The sequence below is a fragment of the Anthonomus grandis genome, chromosome 14, assembly GCF_022605725.1.
Source record: "Anthonomus grandis grandis chromosome 14, icAntGran1.3, whole genome shotgun sequence".
NCBI classification, from domain to species: Eukaryota; Metazoa; Arthropoda; class Insecta; order Coleoptera; family Curculionidae; genus Anthonomus; species Anthonomus grandis.
This window is the reverse complement of record NC_065559.1, coordinates 16,388,852-16,408,429: the sequence shown is the minus strand read 5'-3', so window position 1 is coordinate 16,408,429 and position 19,578 is coordinate 16,388,852. Positions and strand designations below refer to the sequence as shown.

Sequence of the window (19,578 nt, the reverse complement as noted above, 5' to 3'; positions counted from 1 at the left end):
GAAATGCATTGAAGATAAAATGAAATTGTGGGTAACAATTATACAAGGTATACAACAGTGTGTCGTTCTTCCATAAAGCCTAAAAAAAAACATAATCTCTTCAAATTTTTTTGGAACGTGATAGCGCATGTCTGGAAAATATTTTGAAATATACAAGGTGCTTCAAAGAAGTGTGGCGACATAACCGGCATTTTTTAAAATTAGAGTGCTGAGATTCTTTTTATTTCATTTTTGGCACCACCTTAGGCTACTTATATATGCGCTAAATATAGGCAGTTCAGGTTCATGGGCAGGCAGTCATATACAGGATGAACGAAGTTATTCAATTTTTTTTTCAAAGTTTCATTTGTTTTCATTTCAAAGTTTCATTTGTGGCTTTTTTCAAATGGAACATCCTGTATATTTTTAATGCATTTAATGAAGAATTAGTAAATAAATCTTTTTTTATTATATAAACATATTAGCGACCAAGAAATGTTAGAAGATAGATGAAGCAACATTTTTATTAAATGTGTAGTGTGAAATTTACCAAAATAAAATAATTGGCCCTTTTGTTTTTCATCAATCTTTAAATGCGGATCGTTATTTACTCTTTTAAGAGAAGGAATTAGAAGATTTCCTTGAAAATGTTTCCCTGCTTCAACGTCAACAAATATGGTTCCAACAGGATGGTGCTCCATGCCACAGTAGGTCAGATATAAGTCAATACCTTGAAACTTGTCTTAATGAAAGATTTATACATCGGTTTTGGGAAATGTTTTGACTTCCTTGCTCTCCAGATTTGACGCCACTCAATTTTTTCTTATAGGGTTATTTTAAACAAAAGGTAGGGCTCTAGATGTACAGGTATTCTCATCCGCCATATTAAATCAGTCTGTAAACTTCCCAATTTTTCGAAGAAATTGTTTATTGTGAATATTTTTAAGGGTCTAATAGTGTTGTGCGACCTCGTCCATTAAACGCAGAGCGGAGAACGGTTTTTTACGGCGTAAATGCCTTTTGTCGTGACTGCGCTATCACGTAGTTCTCGATGATTTACATATCGAACGTTGACGGGAAACATTGAGTGTAATCTTTATTAGGGTCAGTTTATTAAAGATTAATTTATTACTTTCAAATGTGCCTACGTCGATTTGAGTAGTGCCTGTAGAAGCGAAAGTATCTTCGAAGCGAAATTCAAAAGTGTAAACAATTATGAGGTAGTTTCAATTTTTTGCACAGATTGAATACATATGTGCATTTGGTCGTGAATTTTGGTAAAAGAAGCTAAGGTTTTTGAAGTAATTATTATTTTTATTTGCAATTCAGAAATAATTATTATTTGCTTAAATATTATAATGTCACGAAGAGCGAGGAAGTTTACAAAAAGCATTCCCGATATCGCAGTCAAACAAACACCAAATGTAAAATTGAATTAATATTTTTATATTTGATATTTAATGGCATTGTAGTATTTTTTTGATCTATATTTTAACGCTGGTTGCTGTTACAGTTTGACAAACTTGGTAAAAAGGAATCTGGTCACACTGATTAGAAATTTATTCCTGGTGTTGATACAACTGAACAAGCAATAACAAAGGTAAATTTAATTGCTTTATGATTATGGCGACTTTTCCCACCCCAGATTGTTTTTGTTACTCGCTCCCCATCTCGCATGAACCAATATGGCGGATGAGAACACTCATATATCTAGAGCTTACAAAAGGTATATCTTCAAAGCACACTTACAGATGTTGCTCATTTGGAAAAAATCTTGACAGCATCGGTTCAGAGTATTTCTCCGGTTATGATTAGGAGAGTATTGAAAATTTTTTGTGATAGAATAATTAATTACCTGTCTTGAAAGGGAAAGTGGATACATTGAGGCACTAGCAAATCGAAGAAACTAATAATATTTGTTAAAATTTTTATAACAATTAATTATTATGGTATTATTCATTTAAATTCATCTCTAAAGTGTTCCAAGACAGACATTAAGTAATTGAAAGGTTATGGGTGTATAAATGTTCAAAAAATTAAGAGATTACTTCTTATTATTAATTTTTTTTGTGAAAATTTGCTCATTATTTTCTTAACGGAAAGATTATCATATTTATAATAAATGAAAAATATAAATGTTCGGTATCCCTAGGTAATTTGAGAAAAATTTAAATAAAAAACAAAATATGTTTTAAGTACCAGGATGTATGTGCATATTTGAACATGGTTCAATTCTAACCAACTGCTCTTTATAACAATTTTCGGTATTGTCAAAAGTTAAGATACTTAATTACTCTTGAGCGAAATTCTTAGTTTTTTACAAACCTCGTAGACGACTAATAAAATTTAATATTTGATTATTGCAGTTTAGGCTTCGGACCATGCAGAACTTTTTATAATTAAATAACTTTCTTTCATAAAACCAATAATAAAAAAGTTTCCCATATGTTACTGCAGGTAACCCGTGTGTATAATTTATAATAGTGTATAATTTTTACAGTGTGTACCACACAAATGTACAGTGTGTATAAATTAATTCTTCATCAACCTCAATAAAAGATAAATGTTGGTTATAATATGTAGTCGTTATTCCTGTCGTAAAAATTTCATAATTCTGGATGATGTGTTTTTAACTAGTTTGAGAATAATGCGTATTTAATTGATTCGTTTTTTTTTTAATTAACAGGAATAGCTTTACTTTTATTTTTAAGAATATTTAATTTCCTCAGTTTTAGTTTAATACATACATAGTTTGATACAACTATGTTTTTTTCAGCCTTAATTGAATTTGTAGTTAAATCTATGAAATCTTTATAATAATTCCAACGAATAGGATCTCTAGTGCGTCTAAAACGTCGAAGTGCTTGATTTCGAAGGTTTTTTATTAGCCGAATGTTATCAGTTATTCACGGACGATATGGGCTCTTCTGTTTATTTTTTTATTCAATGGAGCATGCAAACCAAAAACATTTAATAATGTCTAAGTTAAAAAAAAGCACTTTGCAATCAATATCACAAATCAAGTAAATTGAGTCCCAAGAGGTTCTCTCTAGGTCATCTTGAAATTGAGTTAAGTTAATGCGATCCAAAGACCTAAATGAATATAATATGCGGTTCAGCTGTAGATACATTTAGCTTAACGTAAACCAACATTATCTGAAATTCCAACATCTCCCTTCACCACAGCAACAGAATCGTAACAGATTAAATCGATTAATGTAGATCTTAAGGGGGAAATTCTTGTTTGATTTTAACCCACAGATGCAAAGAAAGTTTAGTATATTATATTGACTTGCCAAATAAATACTCTAAAGGCCTTTATGAAAAACCGATAATAATATTGAAAAACGTTCAATCAGCGATGCTTTACTTATCTCACATAATGCATCTAAACTTTTTAATCTCTCTAACTAAAATAAAAGAGCAACAGTTGTTCCTAATTTTAAAAATAGGCAGGATGATGAACAGGATCTAAAAAACTATCTCTTTTCTTACATATCTGTTTTGCTTTCAATATCAAAAATCATTAAGAGGGTCCTTTATATTCGCATTATTAACTTTTTAATATTGCAATATTTTCTTTTCAATAACCAATTCGACTTTAGGCCCAATAAGAGAGCAGTCTGCAAAATTTTGGGCCGTAAAATGACGTATTTATGATGAACATATAAAGAATATTAAAGCTGCTCTCAATAGGTACACAGAACAAAATAATACATCATTTAAATAAATATAAAGATCCATCAACAAAATATACGTTTGGTATTGATATGTTGCAACAACACACGTATTTAAATGAATTTGAGAATTTATTTATTAATTTTAAAACAGTTAATTTAACAAAAACACACATACCTACATTTAAACCTAAATTTTAATTAGTACTAAATTAAGTACTAATTTAATTAAAGCATTAATTTCCATCTGTTTGGAAGAAATATGCCAACATTATTGAAATACTTATAGTAAATAAATGTGTTTTTATTTTCCAAATATTACTAGTTTCATTCATGTTTGATCCAAATATGTGGTATCTTTAAACCAATAAATGAAATATTTATGACAAATAAATATATATTTGAATATATTATACGGCTTATTACATTCAGTGCATGGTATATTTTATTTAACTATTTCATCTAATTAGTATTAAATCACCTAATAAATAAAAATAAATAAATCGTGTATTTGTAAAAAAACTTATTAAATTTCGGCTATTTTGTCAATTTAAAGTTAAAATCACATGTTGAGGTAGGTAAAAAGTAATTTATACAAAAAAGGAAAATTGTTGCTTTTTACCTTAAATCGCTTGTTACCTTAAAATGTGATTTTAAACTTCAACTTAACTTTAAATTGACAAAATAGAAAAATAGCTGAAATTGGATACATTTTTTTGTCCAAAAATAGGATAATAACAAAAACCTAAATTCTTTACAAAATTATAAATATTAAAATTTATAATGCCGTTTACAGGGTGATCGATGACTTTGACTATGATGTAAATAAACAAATATCTCGAATTCTACTTTACTAGATACTTTTTTTCAAAGACACTTACAAAAAATACTTGATTCTGACACTTCTCCTTCTGGTCCCAATAAGTTAGCAATTCCTCTGTCTCTCAATTTCCTCATCCGTTAATACATTTAGAACCTTATTTAGTAATCTTCTGTTCTAAAAATAGCGCAGGAGAAGTATAGGTATTGAAGGTATAATTTAAAAAAAATTGTAAATTCCTATAAGTTTTAATCATATTGAATAATAATCTAATCTTTTAATATGAATATAGCTTCTGAGTCCTTGAAAACTAAGGTAAAAAATTTGGTTTAGGGCCAAATATGGTGGTCGTCCTATAGGACGACGGTGTGGCGTATATGATCTTGGTCGATAATACTTGGATCTATAATACAACTATACATTTAAAGATCATTTATTATACGATACTTTCATTTGAAAATAAATCACCCTTAATAACTTTTGCAAAAAAAAACTGATAATTTAGATATACAGGCGGAAGTTTAATTTTGTATTTAAACTTTTCTCAATCAACTTCAGCTAACCTCCCTTGGATACCTACGTCAAATGTGAACGAACATCCATCGTATAACAGTGCGTTGTAAGCAGTATAATATGCCAATATAAATTAAATCACTTGACACGCACAAGCAAATAATAAGCAAAAATTTGTGGTATATATAATAATGGATATTTTTTTATTGATTCTTTCAAGCCACCCCATGCCTTGACAAAATCAAACAAACGTGAACACAGCTATTTAATTTTATTACAATAATTAGATACATTTTTCTATATCATACACACAATTACTTAAATACCTACATTCACAGATTACAACAAACAAAGATTTATTTATTTGCATTATAGTCTATGAAAAAAATAAATTAGTTACTTAATTTTAAGATTCCGGTTTTATATTCTAAAAGTGTATTCACTAATGTTAATATACTAACAAAAAAACATAAAACTGCACACGAATTCAGGAACATATGCATGTATCCCTTTTGTGACCACCTTTTAAAAAATTCAACTAGAAGTGTATGGAGATCTTCTATAAGGGATGAAAACTTTAACCTGAAAAACAATATAAATATGTTATTCACTTGATTTTCGAAAAAAAAAAATTTGGTAATAAAAATTGTATATGTAATATACCTTATTTCGCTAGACAAAGTAATAATAACAGTATTACTACTAGGAACTGTATTTTGGATTCTTGGTATATCCCCATTCAATTCGAGATCGGAGTCTGAGTTTATATCAACTTCTTCCTTAGTTACTTCTGTTTCTATTTGTAGAGTCTCGGGGAGGTTGTCAATGGGAGCTTCCTTAATATTTTCAACTATTGTGTTTTCTTTAATTTTATTTAGTTCCATTCCTAATCTAAAAATTATTTATATATTGAGATATTTGGAAGTCGTCCGTTTATCGATTTATTAAGACTCTATTAAGGCTTTAGTTTCAACGTGAACTATTTGGCCTGTAAATCTTAAATAGGAGTTATACTATTTAATTTTTGGTTAAAAATAGGCATTGTCGTGTTTTATAAATACTCAGAAATTTAAAATTGACTTAGACATTCAATAAGTTGTGGTTACCGTTATTTACAATTCATGAAAAAGTAACACACATTTAAATAAAAAAATCTCTGCTGATCTAATTGCAAAAAAAATTTTATCGCAGAAAAGAACGTTGCAATCAATGAAACTAAGGAACTATTTGGAAAACCTAATTCAGGTGTATTACCCTACATAAAGTTTCTAAATTAATTAAATTCAAAATATTTTATTGAAAATATCTTAATAAAAATTAAAAAAAAATTAAATAAAAATTAAATATTTTCTTGAGAATATACTATAAATATATTGAAAATATAAATATGACCGTTTTTAATAAAGTCTTTTCTCTACAAAATAAAGGCCATTCTTGTTTTAAGAGTTACGCATTTCGATGAGATAACTTATTATCATCGAACTCTAAAATAATCAAAATAGTACTCGATTTAAAAAGTCAGTACAAAGGTCCAATGATCAATTAAAAGACAAGAACTACAAATATAAATTTTAATAAACCTACCAATACTAAATTTTTGATGATTAGAAACAATCAAAAATATAAATATTAGAATTGCGCAGAAGGAATGACATCTAATAATTTATAATCATTAGCTCATCTTATACATATTAAGATTATTAAGGTAAGAAGGTTCCTCCAGAGGGACGGTCAAGCGGCGAAACCACTGTGGACTAATTAGATTCTATTAAGGGGGGGAAGAATTTTGCCATACTATAAATGAAATATAAATTGAAGGGTTATATTTCAAAGGAAAAGTTTAAAATTTAGGTGTGAAAATGGGGGTTTAAAAGACTCAATGAATTAAAAAATAAGTTACTTTCTAAATTTTTTCGCTGATACAAACATAATCAATTTTGTTTAAGGCAATTTTGTTGTCTTATTCATTTCCAGAACTCCTAAAAGATCCAACCCCAACCCTTTCTGACAAATATGCAGCACCTCAGTATCCGCATCAGGTTCAAAGTTATATCCAGGAGAAGTATTAGGAATCTCCTTAGGTTGTTTTCTATTAATTTATTATATTTTTTTAACACGAATTTTAACTCTTCTACCGCTTTGACCGATGTATTAAAGATAATCAGAATGACAACAATTTAGTCTGTGAGTGACAGGAATATTGTCTTTGGTATGGATAATATGCTTTGACAAGGAGTTTGAGGCCTTGAAACAAACATTTAATCTTCAGCGACAATTTCTCGGAAAGCTCTAACTCACCTAATTTAATATTTTATTATAAAATTTGATACTACGGTATTCGACTTCTTTAGCGCCTTTACAAAGAAGTTTTTAATTTAAGAATTATTTTGATGTTTTGAATATACTTTATTGATTGTGTTGTCAGGATATTCCTTATTGTTAGCTATCTGATAAATTATGTCAGATTCTTTCTAAAGTTGTTTGAAGAAAGAAGAATGTTAAAAAATCTGTAAAACAATGAAATACACGATCAGCGATCGGTTCCTGTATGTTTATCTTGATAATGTATAACTTGATTCGACATGGTCCACTAGCAGTGTTGAAGAGGAACCGGGAATGAGCAATAAAACTGTTGCTCGTATCGGGAAAAAATATGGGTACAAATGTTTCAAGTATTTAAAAACTAAGGAAATATTTCCTAAAGACCAGTGGCGAAGAATGGAATGTTGTGAAACCATGATGGAAAAGGCAAATGAAAACGAATATTTTTTAAAAAATATTTTGTTTTCTGATGAATCTTCTTTTCCATTACATGGCAAACACAACCCTTCCATTGTTTGTTATTGGTCTCAGGAAAACGAGCACAGAAGTTTTCAGTTTCGTACCCAGTATCAGAAATGTTTGGGCAGGCATTTGGGCATCAATTTGGGCGACAATGTTATAGGGACATTTTTTATTGATGGCACTTTAAACGCCCAAAAGTACCTTCAGTTGCTGCAAAGCCAAGTTATTCCTGTCATTCAAATCCTACCTGATGTAGACCTGGGATCGGTTTATTTTCAGCAAGATGGCTGTCTTGCTCATAACGCGGCTAGGATAAAAGAATTTTTAACAAATACTTTTTCTCACCGCCTTATGAGTGGGACTGGCGATATTAAATGGCCTCCTAGATCTCCAGATTTGTCTCCAAATCACTTTTATCTATGGGGTTACCTTAAGCAGACCATTTACAAGCATGAATTTAGTAGGCCAACAAATTTAGAGGAGTTGCGAAATAAAATTGTCGAAGGTGCCAATTCCATTTTACCTGAAACTCTTTTAGAGGTGTGAAATAGCTTTTACGATAGGTTAAGTTTTTGTTTAGCGAAAGAAGGTGGTTTATTTCAGCCTTTTATTTAAAAAATGATATGTTGTTAAGTTTGTGTTTTATTTCTGATTTTTTATTATATTTTTATCAGGGTTGATATTTTATTTTTTATTAGAATAACGCTTTAATTTTCATTATGCAAAACACAGCATATTAAACATTTTAAGATTACAATTCTATGCGGGTTTTACAGATTATCATGTCTGTAAAACCTGCATTAGAATAATTATTTTAAAAATGCCTGGATTTTCGGGTAATATTTTGGGACATTTTGTCGCCAAACGAAGCAGCTCCCACGAAAGTCAGATGTTTACTAATCCTGTCCTCGGGCCGGCCGGGGCGGTGCTCTGTCGCAGACGTACTCTGTCGCACTCGTACACGCGCGACGTTGCAAAATTTCGCCTCTATGCGGTTTCCTATAAGTAACGAACGAAAACACGATCTGTATATCAATGTAGGCGTCTTTTTAAGAGCTGTAACTTTACTATTTGAACAAAATTCGTGGAATTTTTTCCAAGAAAGTTATTAATTTAAAACCAATTTTTCAAAACTTCATCCCCTTTTTACACCCTCTAAATCAACTCGGATAAATTCAACTCTGGGAAAGATATGGTAGCTCTGATTTTTCTGAACAATTTATCTCATGGAGTCAAAGTTGTAAGTGCAAAGGGGTAGCGCCAATCCAAGACCATCCCCAATCATCCCCTAAAAAAAACCCTCGGAATTTTTGTTAGCATTTTTGGTTTTTATATTCTTTTAATTCATACAACTTACTGTCAAAATTTCATCCTCTATCTAATTTTTGCATCCATTCTCATACAGCACGACTGTACTATTATAACATCACACATCCATTTAACCCCCCCTCTTAATAGAATCAATTAGTCGACAGTGGTTTGAGCACAGATGTAAATAGCTCCGCGGAGCTATTTACATCTGTGGTTTGAGTTCCGCGCTTGACCGCTGTTCCTCTGCAGGAACCTTTTTATTTTAATATGTATAAGATTAGTTTAATAAATAAAAAATTATAAGCTAGTTTTAATATATGATTTGTTAGATGTAATTTTCTGCCCAATGGTTTTAATCATCAAAACTAAGCGTTAGTAAATTATTTTTTATTTGCAGTTCTAGTCATTTAATTGTTAATTTAAGCTTTATACTGACATTCTAAATCATATACTGTTTTAGTCATATACCATTTTGATTATGAATATGTTTTAGAGTCCGATGATGATAAGTTATCTCGTCAAAATGCATAACTCATTACATACATTTTATGTTTTTAATAGTGGTAATGCGGACTGCACTGTGATTATAAATCCGATAATACAAACACTCTCTGTGCCATGCAGCCCATTAAAGCTTTTCACTTAACTACTCTAAACTTAGTTGTAATCTTTTAGTTTTCAAATTTGGAACCAAAAAAAAGGCAGAAACTAGATTAATATTATATATAATTAAAATATTAAATAATAAGGGAGCAGCAGGGAGCAAACAAAAGAGCCGTATGAAAAAAGCAACTTATCACGAGTGGAGACCACAAGATCAAATAACTTCAACCACCTAAGTTAAAGGGAATAAGAAACAAAAGAAAATTGCAAAGAATGTACTACAAAGTATGTGCACAACAAATATAATATTTTCTCCTCATTTTTTTAGGAATTTAAATAGGTAATATAGTCCCTTTACATAGACCGTTCATAGGGTTCGAGGGTTCATAGGGTAGGTATTGTAGCATTTAAGGTGATTACATTCATCTCTTTGTTTAATATGAACAATCATAAGTGATGTTAGTCAAGTAACTAACGCGCACAGGTGTATATTTTACACCTAGGCGTTACAAAAACTTAAATTTGTAATAGTGATCAGGCAAACATTTTTGCAGTTTCTAGTAAATTAGTTCTAAAATCAATAAATGTGGTAAGGTGTTAGGGTTTACCGTAATAAACTTTGTAGGTAAACTTTCTTTAATACTGGCAACTTATTCCATATGAAAATATTTTTTTTAAATTTTATGTTTTGTGAGCTGAAATAGGGATGGGTTTCTGGTACTAGATAAATTACTGCGATGAAAAAATAAATCTCGTAACATGAGTGGTCTAATTCAATTACTTTACAGACCATGTACTTATTAATTGTACTTATGACATTTTATGCGGTTATTCAATTTAGAATACAATTTACTTTTAAGGGAGTTATGTGACCCTATAGCGTATATTAAAAGAAAAACGCATTTAACTATTTTGTTTTATTTTTGGCCAAAGTCCAAATTTACAAAAATCGTTAGGCATGATGTCACCATTTATAAGGGATAGTACAATAGCGAATCACATAGTATATTTGCATCAACAACCACCCCTAAATTATATGCACATTAGTTCCATTAATATTTATTTAAATTTCATTCTTCGTTTGAAATTTAGTAATATAAGTTTCTCATTTAAGTAACGGGTTTCGACAAATAAAGCAACTTTCTATAAAATAAAGTAAATTTTTTCTTGCGCCTTAGTCATATCTGACAAGCTCAAAGCAATATAAATCATTCGTAAATTGTATTTTTAAGTTGTTGAGGTTATAATACAATCAAAAATTTCAAGTTTGTTGAAATATATAGACTTAGGTAGTGTTTTGATTAAGATTAGATTTGAAAAAACCTGAAACCTGACATATTGTGTCTGCGTGTTTTAAGTCTTTAGTTCTTATATCATTTAAAATGTTAATAAGGTTGGTTACCCGTTACAATATTATACGACTTTCCAAAGACTATATATAAAATCCTCATCCATTTTCTCCAAGAGACCACACAAAATGTAAACAAACAAACAAAAAACAATGTCACGGTCTCTCACGGTTTTTTGTTTGTTTGTTTACTTTCCAAAGACTGATTGTCACTAATATATTTCAGAGGATTCCCAAACCGAATGATTTCGTTATAAATATGGCGCTGAACGATTTTTGGAATTACTGGCAAAATACTAATTGGTCTGATATCCTTAAAATCTAGAACAACAAATTTTAACTACAGGTATAAGTATTGCTTTTTCCTATTCACTTAAAAATGTATTTGCTACAATGTAATTGTTTATTATATCTAGATATTATAAGCAAAAAGAAAGACATAGTTTAAAATCTTTTATTAAAATTCCATCAGTACCTATCGCGTTTGTCCCTTTACTATTTATAATTTAAATAAACTTTGTTCATTAATTATTTTTATCTTAAATTTGGTTTCAGCAATATTACATATTTGAATAATGAAAGTTAATTTTTTCTTAACATGTGGAACTCGTACTCGGCACCGAATCTGAAAAATCATGAGGGCGTTAAATATTTCTCAATTTACAAGCAATGAAAAGATTATTATTTTACAGTTATAAGATGTAGATTACAAGTTAATAAACGAAGATAAAATGTAAAAATATTTAAAAGTATTATGTAGTGTTTTGTACATCCAATTATAACTTCATTAATATCATTTAACAATCTTGAGGGAATTTCATAGCCATTTTCACAAATTAAAACAGATATTTAAAGTTGACAGTAAATTGTTTCTAGTTCCAGTTAAACTAAAAAGGAACATAGTATATTAGCTTATAACAGTTTTATTTCTCTATGTAAACCTTTAATATTATACAGAAGTTTATATAAGAATAACTACAAACTAACTTATAACCCGCAGGGATTTTAAAAGCCGCGTTTCAAATGTTAGGTTATTTCGAGACTTGGTTTTCTAGCAATAAACATTTATTCCAGCTAGGTTTTCAAGAAAAAATATCAAGGAGTTATCATTTTTTTTTCAAAAACATCATTGATTATCAATACCTGCATGTCAGATCTAAATATATCGTTAAATCAATATATTTTTTTAAATTTGACTTTTTTTTGCGAACAAGATTATTAGAGCAGTTATTCTGCTTCCAAAAATGTGTTCATTTGACGGATATAGGTATGCTTTTTAAATTTGGTATGCCTTTAGTAGAACGAGGTATTTTTTTCAAATCGGAGTTTTTTGTGGATTATCTGGCGATTTAAAAGACATTAATTTTCGCTGTACTCTTCTTTCGCCAAATTTGAATTATATATCATTTTCTGTGTTCAAAATTTAAATTTTTGTTGAGCGACCGGGCGATTTTCTCTTCAAAATTTTTTATTTAGTTTAATTTATTCACTTTCTTATATCTTATCTTTCCTTTCTTTCACAGATAAAGATAATAGATTATAATGTAGTAAAAAAATCCTTCAGAAATTTTGTGTTAAAAATTGTTAAGGTGATTATAAGTTTAGGCTTAAAAATGTAATAATCTAATATGGCAATAGAAATTGGAAGATGGGAAAACCACTTTGCTAATCACAAGTCGTACATGTTTGTCAAGAAGATCTTTATTATGATTAAAATAAGATGAAGCAGACAATCTCAGTCTATACTCTATGATAGAGTTAAATTTAAGAAATTCAGACAGGACAATTATGCGACATCTTTTGCTTTAAGTAAGCGTTGTTTAGACCTGTACTGCATCGGGTGGCGCATTTCCAAAATCTAATACGATAAAACGCCGCCACAATAATAAATAGGATTTTAACATTAGACTCCTAAATTTATTCGACAGCAAAGCCACTAAATTTAATAGACTGCAACACTAACACTATTTATTTAAATTTATACACTCATAATATAACCTTAAATATTGTTTTTGTGGATTCAAATTTGTTAACACATGGAAGAATTTAAGCATTTGTTAAAACAAGCAGTATTTAATGTTGTAGTAAATATAATAGAGTTTCGTAATAGAGAATATAATAAGGCTGTTGTACGCTTAAAACTGCTGGGACAAAAAGGATGGTGACTCAACCTCTGATGACTTATGATATTAAGTGTAATGAACGAATTAAAACATTTTCGGCTTTGACAAACACACAGTGGATAGTTACACAAACTTTACCAAATTTACAAAAACTTTTATTTCGAACGTTGTACGCATGCCATCGCATCAATTTTAACAAAATTAGCCAAAAAGAACGAAAACGGCAGTCTATTAAAACTAAGGGTAAATAATGTGGTACTTCCGTGGATATAAAAATTTTAAAAATTAATAAAAATACCAAGGAATGACGTGCTCTTAAAAAAGGATTTTCCGCGAAAACTTTTTACGATACAGATTGTTTAAAGTTCTGAAACATAGAAAACATTTAGGTTTTTTTATCATATTATTTTTAGAATTATATAAAAAAATTAATAAAAAATTTGAGGTGAAAAAAATGCATGTTACACTTTAAATCAACTAGTTTTTAAATTAGAGATAGTTCAAAAACTACACAACAAACGTGCCAATATCGAATCATCGTGCAACTACATAGAGCAGGAGACAGGTAAATTTCAATTATTACATACCCAAGTATTTTCTAATAATGTTTAGGTGCATCTTGGATGTATTATCATTTTCCAGGATATAATTATAGATTTAATCCTATTTTGGACATATCTACAGTGACAGTTTTAAAATTTTTTTTTACAATTCAGTTTTAATTCTTGGACCTTCACTGGGAAAATGTCAAGTATTCCTTTTCCTTGTCTTCATCTGGATTAAGATATTCATGCAAATATCCTTTGTGCATTGGTTTATATATTAGGAATTGCTCCTTACATAAATCTTGGACGAAGATCTGTCATTTGAGTCCGACTGAAAATGTCACATTGCTCCAAACCATTTTCTGGTTCCGATTTTAACAACCTTGATAATCCTGTGCGACTTAAGATAAAGACTCCAACATCCCATCTTAAGTCTTATCATAAAGACTTAGGATGGGATGCTGGAGTAGAAATGATATTTATATGGAGTAGAAACACATTACCTATTGTTCAGTTTGAAGAAAAAGATGACACATCCAGATGACATATCCTTCTCAAAAACTGATTTCCCTAATCCACCTTAAGTTATAAACATTTATGGATAACCATGGTCATTTAGTCAATTTAGAGAAAAAGTTTTGGTTGGAGAGAAACATTTTTTGAAGGACTTCGCTTTTTATGACCAGCATGACATTGTAAAACAAATTGTTCAAGGTAACACTGGCTTAATAATTTATAAAATATTAAAGGATAGAAATCAAAAGCCAACTTCAAAACCACAATGACAATATTTAAGTGCTGGTGATTCTAAAAAACAGAAAAAGTTTTGACAATCTAAAATGCCTTTAAAAAAATAAAAATCTTGAATATCCTCGCTTAATACTCATGATACACAATCAGAATCATTTTTTTAAAACTTTTTAGCTAATGATACTAAGATATTAGTACATAATATCTTATTTTTTAAAAGTTGATTCAGCTTTTTAAAAATCGCTGAATTTTAATTATCGCTTAAATATTTTAAAAATACCTAAGCTAAATTACTTAAGACATTTGGATAGTAAATGCTATGCTTTTTACAGTCCTATTTTATTTACTGACCTATAATTAAAATGATGTTATTTGCTTAAATTAAAATTATAGACTAATTTAGTATCCTTTACAGTATTATTTAGAACCTTAATTGTAATCATAACTACTGCGACAATTAATACTTACTAATAATAAAGACATATATTTTCGATCATTACGATAAAAACTTATTAGGAAAATTAATTTTAACCCAATAAGGATATTGTATGCACAATATACTCCCTTAATCTGCTTTTTTATTTCATGTTCCATACTTCCTGGAGACAACCCCACTGACTTGTGACATCTTAATTCAATTGTGACTAACCAAAAATCAAAAGTCGTATATTATTTTCATTTGCTTATACTAAACAAAATAGAAAAAAAAACATGCATAATAACTTGTACATATGTTTATCATAAATTTCTCCAGGGTGAAGTATCATTATGCAAAGCAAAATAACAGACGAAGGGTCCTGTTTACTTCACAATCTTTATTTCAAAAATCCCGACGCGTTTCGGTTTTAAACTATTGTCAAGGGAAAACTATGTAAGTAAAATATAAAATGGTATTATTAAACTAATAAATTAATTAAAAACATAGTAAAACTTACATGATATTATCACAAAATGTCCATAAAAAGGTTAAAAAAAAAAAACTTCCACCCAAAAGTTTTGAATTTATCTAACTGTCAATTTTCTCCAATAGAGCTGACAAGAGTCTTAAATATAGCCCAAAAAGCCCAACATATTATGATGAAAAAAAGTATTACTTCATTATTGGATGACATAGAAATGGCTTGGGTTCTGATACCTGAAACTGATACTGATTTGAATTAACACATTCCATAAGAGGTTATTATAGACAATTGATTAACAAGATAGGCGAGTCAAATAAGAAACACACAAAATATTGCAACAAAGATTCAAAAACACTTTTGTCAATTAAACGAAAGATTTAAACTCGTGACTTAGTTTTGGGAAAAGCAGATAAGGGCAATTGTTTGATTATTCTCCAGATAAAAAGGATTATCAAAATAAAGTATTAGATTTTATTCCATCTAGCAAACATTTTGAGGGGTTAATTAAAGATCCTAATAAGGCATATACTACCAATCTGAAAAAAACTATTAATTTCTGAAAACACCTTTCAAGAATTAATGGAAAATAAACCTTTAATTCCCATGAATTCAAAAACTCCTTTATTATATGGTATGGTAAAAATTCACAAAATTAAGTTTCCAATTAGATCAGTTGTTAGTTTTATACACCCATCCAAAAATTCAATTTACGGTGGAAGTAGAGTGCAATATTAAATTAAGTTTTTTAGATCTAACTATTAATAGGATGAGTAAGAGCCTACAATACTCCATATATAGAAAACCAACACAAACGGAGATGTCTTTACTGCAAAATCAAACCATTTCTTTGAATTGGTAGCTTTTCACGCATTAATTCATAGACTCCTTTCGATCCCTCTTTCACCTTTGGAATTCTTAAAAGAACAGAACGCTATATAACAGATTGCAATTTAAAATGTATACAAAAAGTCTTTAATAGATAATTTGATTAGAAAAAAGTTCAATAAAATATTATTTCAGTGCCTCTCCAGTGAGCCCCATGATCAGACCATCCATCACGGTAAAAAGCCCAACCTCCGAAATATGTCAAAATGTCCTTTATTGGTCCGATCTCTTTAAGAATAGGTAATTTACTTAAGTCCATAGACAACAATATAAAAATTGTGTATAAGTCCTTTCAAAATATAAGAAGTCTTTGTTTAAAAGACTTTGTAAGCCCATTAGAAGGTAGTGGCGTTTATATTTTATCATGCGACTCTTGTCCAGCCAAATATGCTGGTCAAACCGGCAGAAATTTCAAATTAAGAATTAAAGAACATTTGAATTCTCAGAAGTCGCCTAACGATAAAAGATCCGGCTTTGGATTGCACCTAAGCCTAAGAGAAACAGGTCATTCATTTAATAAAGACGATAATTTGAAAGTTTTACATAACCTAAATAAAAGCAAAAAATTAAATATATTATAAAATCTAGAAATAGCAAAACTAGAAATAAATACACAAGTTAATTGTCTGAACGAATTTATTAACGCCCACTACCAAGAAGCGGTCAATATTGTAAATTTATTTAAGTAGTTTACCACATTCCTATGAATTTACTGTTTTTTGAAATGTTCTGTTAACCGCGTTTAATCCTAGATGTCTCTATTCATACTAGTATTAAATATCTGTGTATAATGTAGTACCCATTAGGAATTTTTTTAAAACCAAAATCCGTTATTGTTTGTAAATACGGCGTGAGGAGATGTTTTTAGATTAATGTATTGTTATTTTATGTGTGTGCCGTTTTTTAACCTTTTTATGGACATTTTGTGATAATATCATGTAAGTTTTACTATGTTTTTAATTAATTTATTAGTTTAATAACACCCTTTTATATCTTACTTACATAGTTTTCCCTTGACAATGGTTTAACAACCGAAACGCGCCGGAATTTTTGAAATAAAGATTGTGAAGTAAACAGGACCTTTAGTCTATTATTTTGCTTTGTACATATGTATTTGTGTTTTTTGTTTTCCATAATAAGTGGATATATATTATTTTGTTACAATTGTATAGATGGTTAAAAAATATATATGTTTAATTTTTTATTTAGGCATGCTTGTTATAATATTTTATATACTTATGGAAACAAAAAAAAGCAGGTAATTTTTTCTGAAAATCCAGAAATTACTAGGATTTTCAGTTAAAATATGTTTTATACCTGCAACAATTCTATTTTTTACATAAAAGGTGTTATTAATACTATACTTACTATTTAATTTAGAATATATTGTAACTATTTTTATGCGTTTTAAAACCCTTTGTTAAATTTATTTTAATTCATCTTAAAATATAATATTTAAAAGACAATTTAGTTTGTTTTTTTTATTTAAAATTTGCTCCCATACCTATCGTGCCAATTTAAAATCATTGGTAAGTATCTATATCTAAATATCTTAAATGTCCTAAATAAGCAATGTCTTGAGAACCAAATTTAAATTAAATTATATTTTAGTTGTGTTAATTCTTGAATAAAGTGATGACGGATATCTGAGATGCAATATTTATTTTTTTTCCAACATATAAAATTAACGATTTTAATAAAATGAGGGTATTTCTAAACTGATAAGCGTATTGTTAATTTTAAAATTGAATAAAATTCTATTTGAATATAACTCTTATCACTCGTCAGTTAACGCATCAACTTCTGTAATTCTGCAAATTACTTCAAATTTAAATATCGCGCGATAGATCAGGCTTAAATTTCCCGCTAGACGCCACACAAGATAGTTGCCCCCTTCTTTGTCAACAACGTCAATAAAGCTGTCAACGGAATTTCTGTTTGTTCATTAGCCAACACGCATTTCTCTATATTTGTGTTCTGTCGTTGGGGCACCAATCAGTTTAAAAATTGGCTCGGCGCGAAAAGGCCATGATTTTGCTGTCGCAGTAACCAAAAAACTCGGATAACCTGTCGATCGCGTGACGCATCTCTACTGTGATATGTTGTCATATTGGTTTTATTTTTATAGATGCGGAAATAGTTGTCGTATGCAGTATTTGTTTAATCCAAATCATTGCTAATCCAATATTATAATTTTTTTATTCAAATTGAATAATATTGAACTTACAAAAAGGTTATTGTTTTTAGTTTTTAGAGAATTAATTAGCATATTCAATGATAGTTATAATAAATTTAAAAAAATATTGTGTTTTCGGGGGATCAATATGACAACTTTGCTTCAAAAGTTTTAATACATAAGTCACGCCCCATAAATTACTTTTCGAGACACAGATAAAGTTGTCGAAGAATATAAGGTGTATTCAATAAAAAAATCACAACTGTCAAAAATTTTTCCATAAAAATTTCAAAAAACTATGATAGGTAGGTAAAAATTTATATTATGCATGGAATTTAGACAAATCTTAGAAAAAAGGATAGAAATGGAAAAATAATTTCATCCTATGATTTGTAGTAGTATAATTCTAACTATTAGTATTTATTACTTCATTTACTTCTAACTATTAGTATAACTTTTTCTGTATAACTTCATATATTACTATTAGTAAATTATAGTATCTACTTTGAATTTTATGTAGAATCTACAAATAAAAAATGATAAATATAAGATGTTTCACTTGAAATTTTTTTTTTCTGTTTCACAATTTGTATAATATAAACTTATTTTAAAACCCATATTGGCTTTCATTTACTACATTATACATAATTATTTTTAATAAATTTGTATTTAACATTTCTATGAGGAAAAAATACTAACTTTTAAATTATGAGTTGCAGCCTATTAGAGTTGCGCTGTACTCGAATATATTTAAGAGTCTAATGGTAAAATCCTACTTAATATTGGGACGACGTTGTATCGTATTAGATTTTTAAGTAGTGCGTTGTAACCAACTAGGTTTAGAATTGACCAATCACAATCGAGAAAAACTTGTGAAATGTTAGATTTTGGACATACGCTACCGGGTGATCCAATAAGACTGTTCCTCGGCGATATCTCGGAAACCCTCCATCGTATGGCTTAGGGGTAAAAAAGTTGTGGGGTAAATCGGTCATAAAGAATCAATATATTCGAAAAGTGACCACCGGGCGTAACTGCCATCTTAAATTTTAAAATTGCTTTTTATTTAAATTTCGCATAATAACTAAAACTTTTTTTTCACATTTTTAAGGAGATTCAGTTTATCATTTTTATAAAAACAAATTCATTTATTTTAAAAATA

The 19,578-nt window shown here is 29.0% G+C and overlaps 1 protein-coding gene across 1 annotated transcript in view; it reads right to left on the bottom strand.

The window, feature by feature from the left end:
• Positions 1-5,243: 5,243 nt before the first annotated feature.
• Positions 5,244-19,578, bottom strand: part of LOC126744437 (uncharacterized) — a 48,809-nt gene continuing 34,474 nt past the window's right edge. The window contains exons 6-7 of the mRNA XM_050451855.1: positions 5,653-5,880; positions 5,244-5,571 (exon numbers count right to left, since the gene is read on the bottom strand). Of these exons, the coding sequence (XP_050307812.1) occupies positions 5,382-5,571; positions 5,653-5,880 (418 nt within the window). The 3' untranslated portion in view covers positions 5,244-5,381. The remainder of the gene's footprint in view (positions 5,572-5,652; positions 5,881-19,578) is intronic.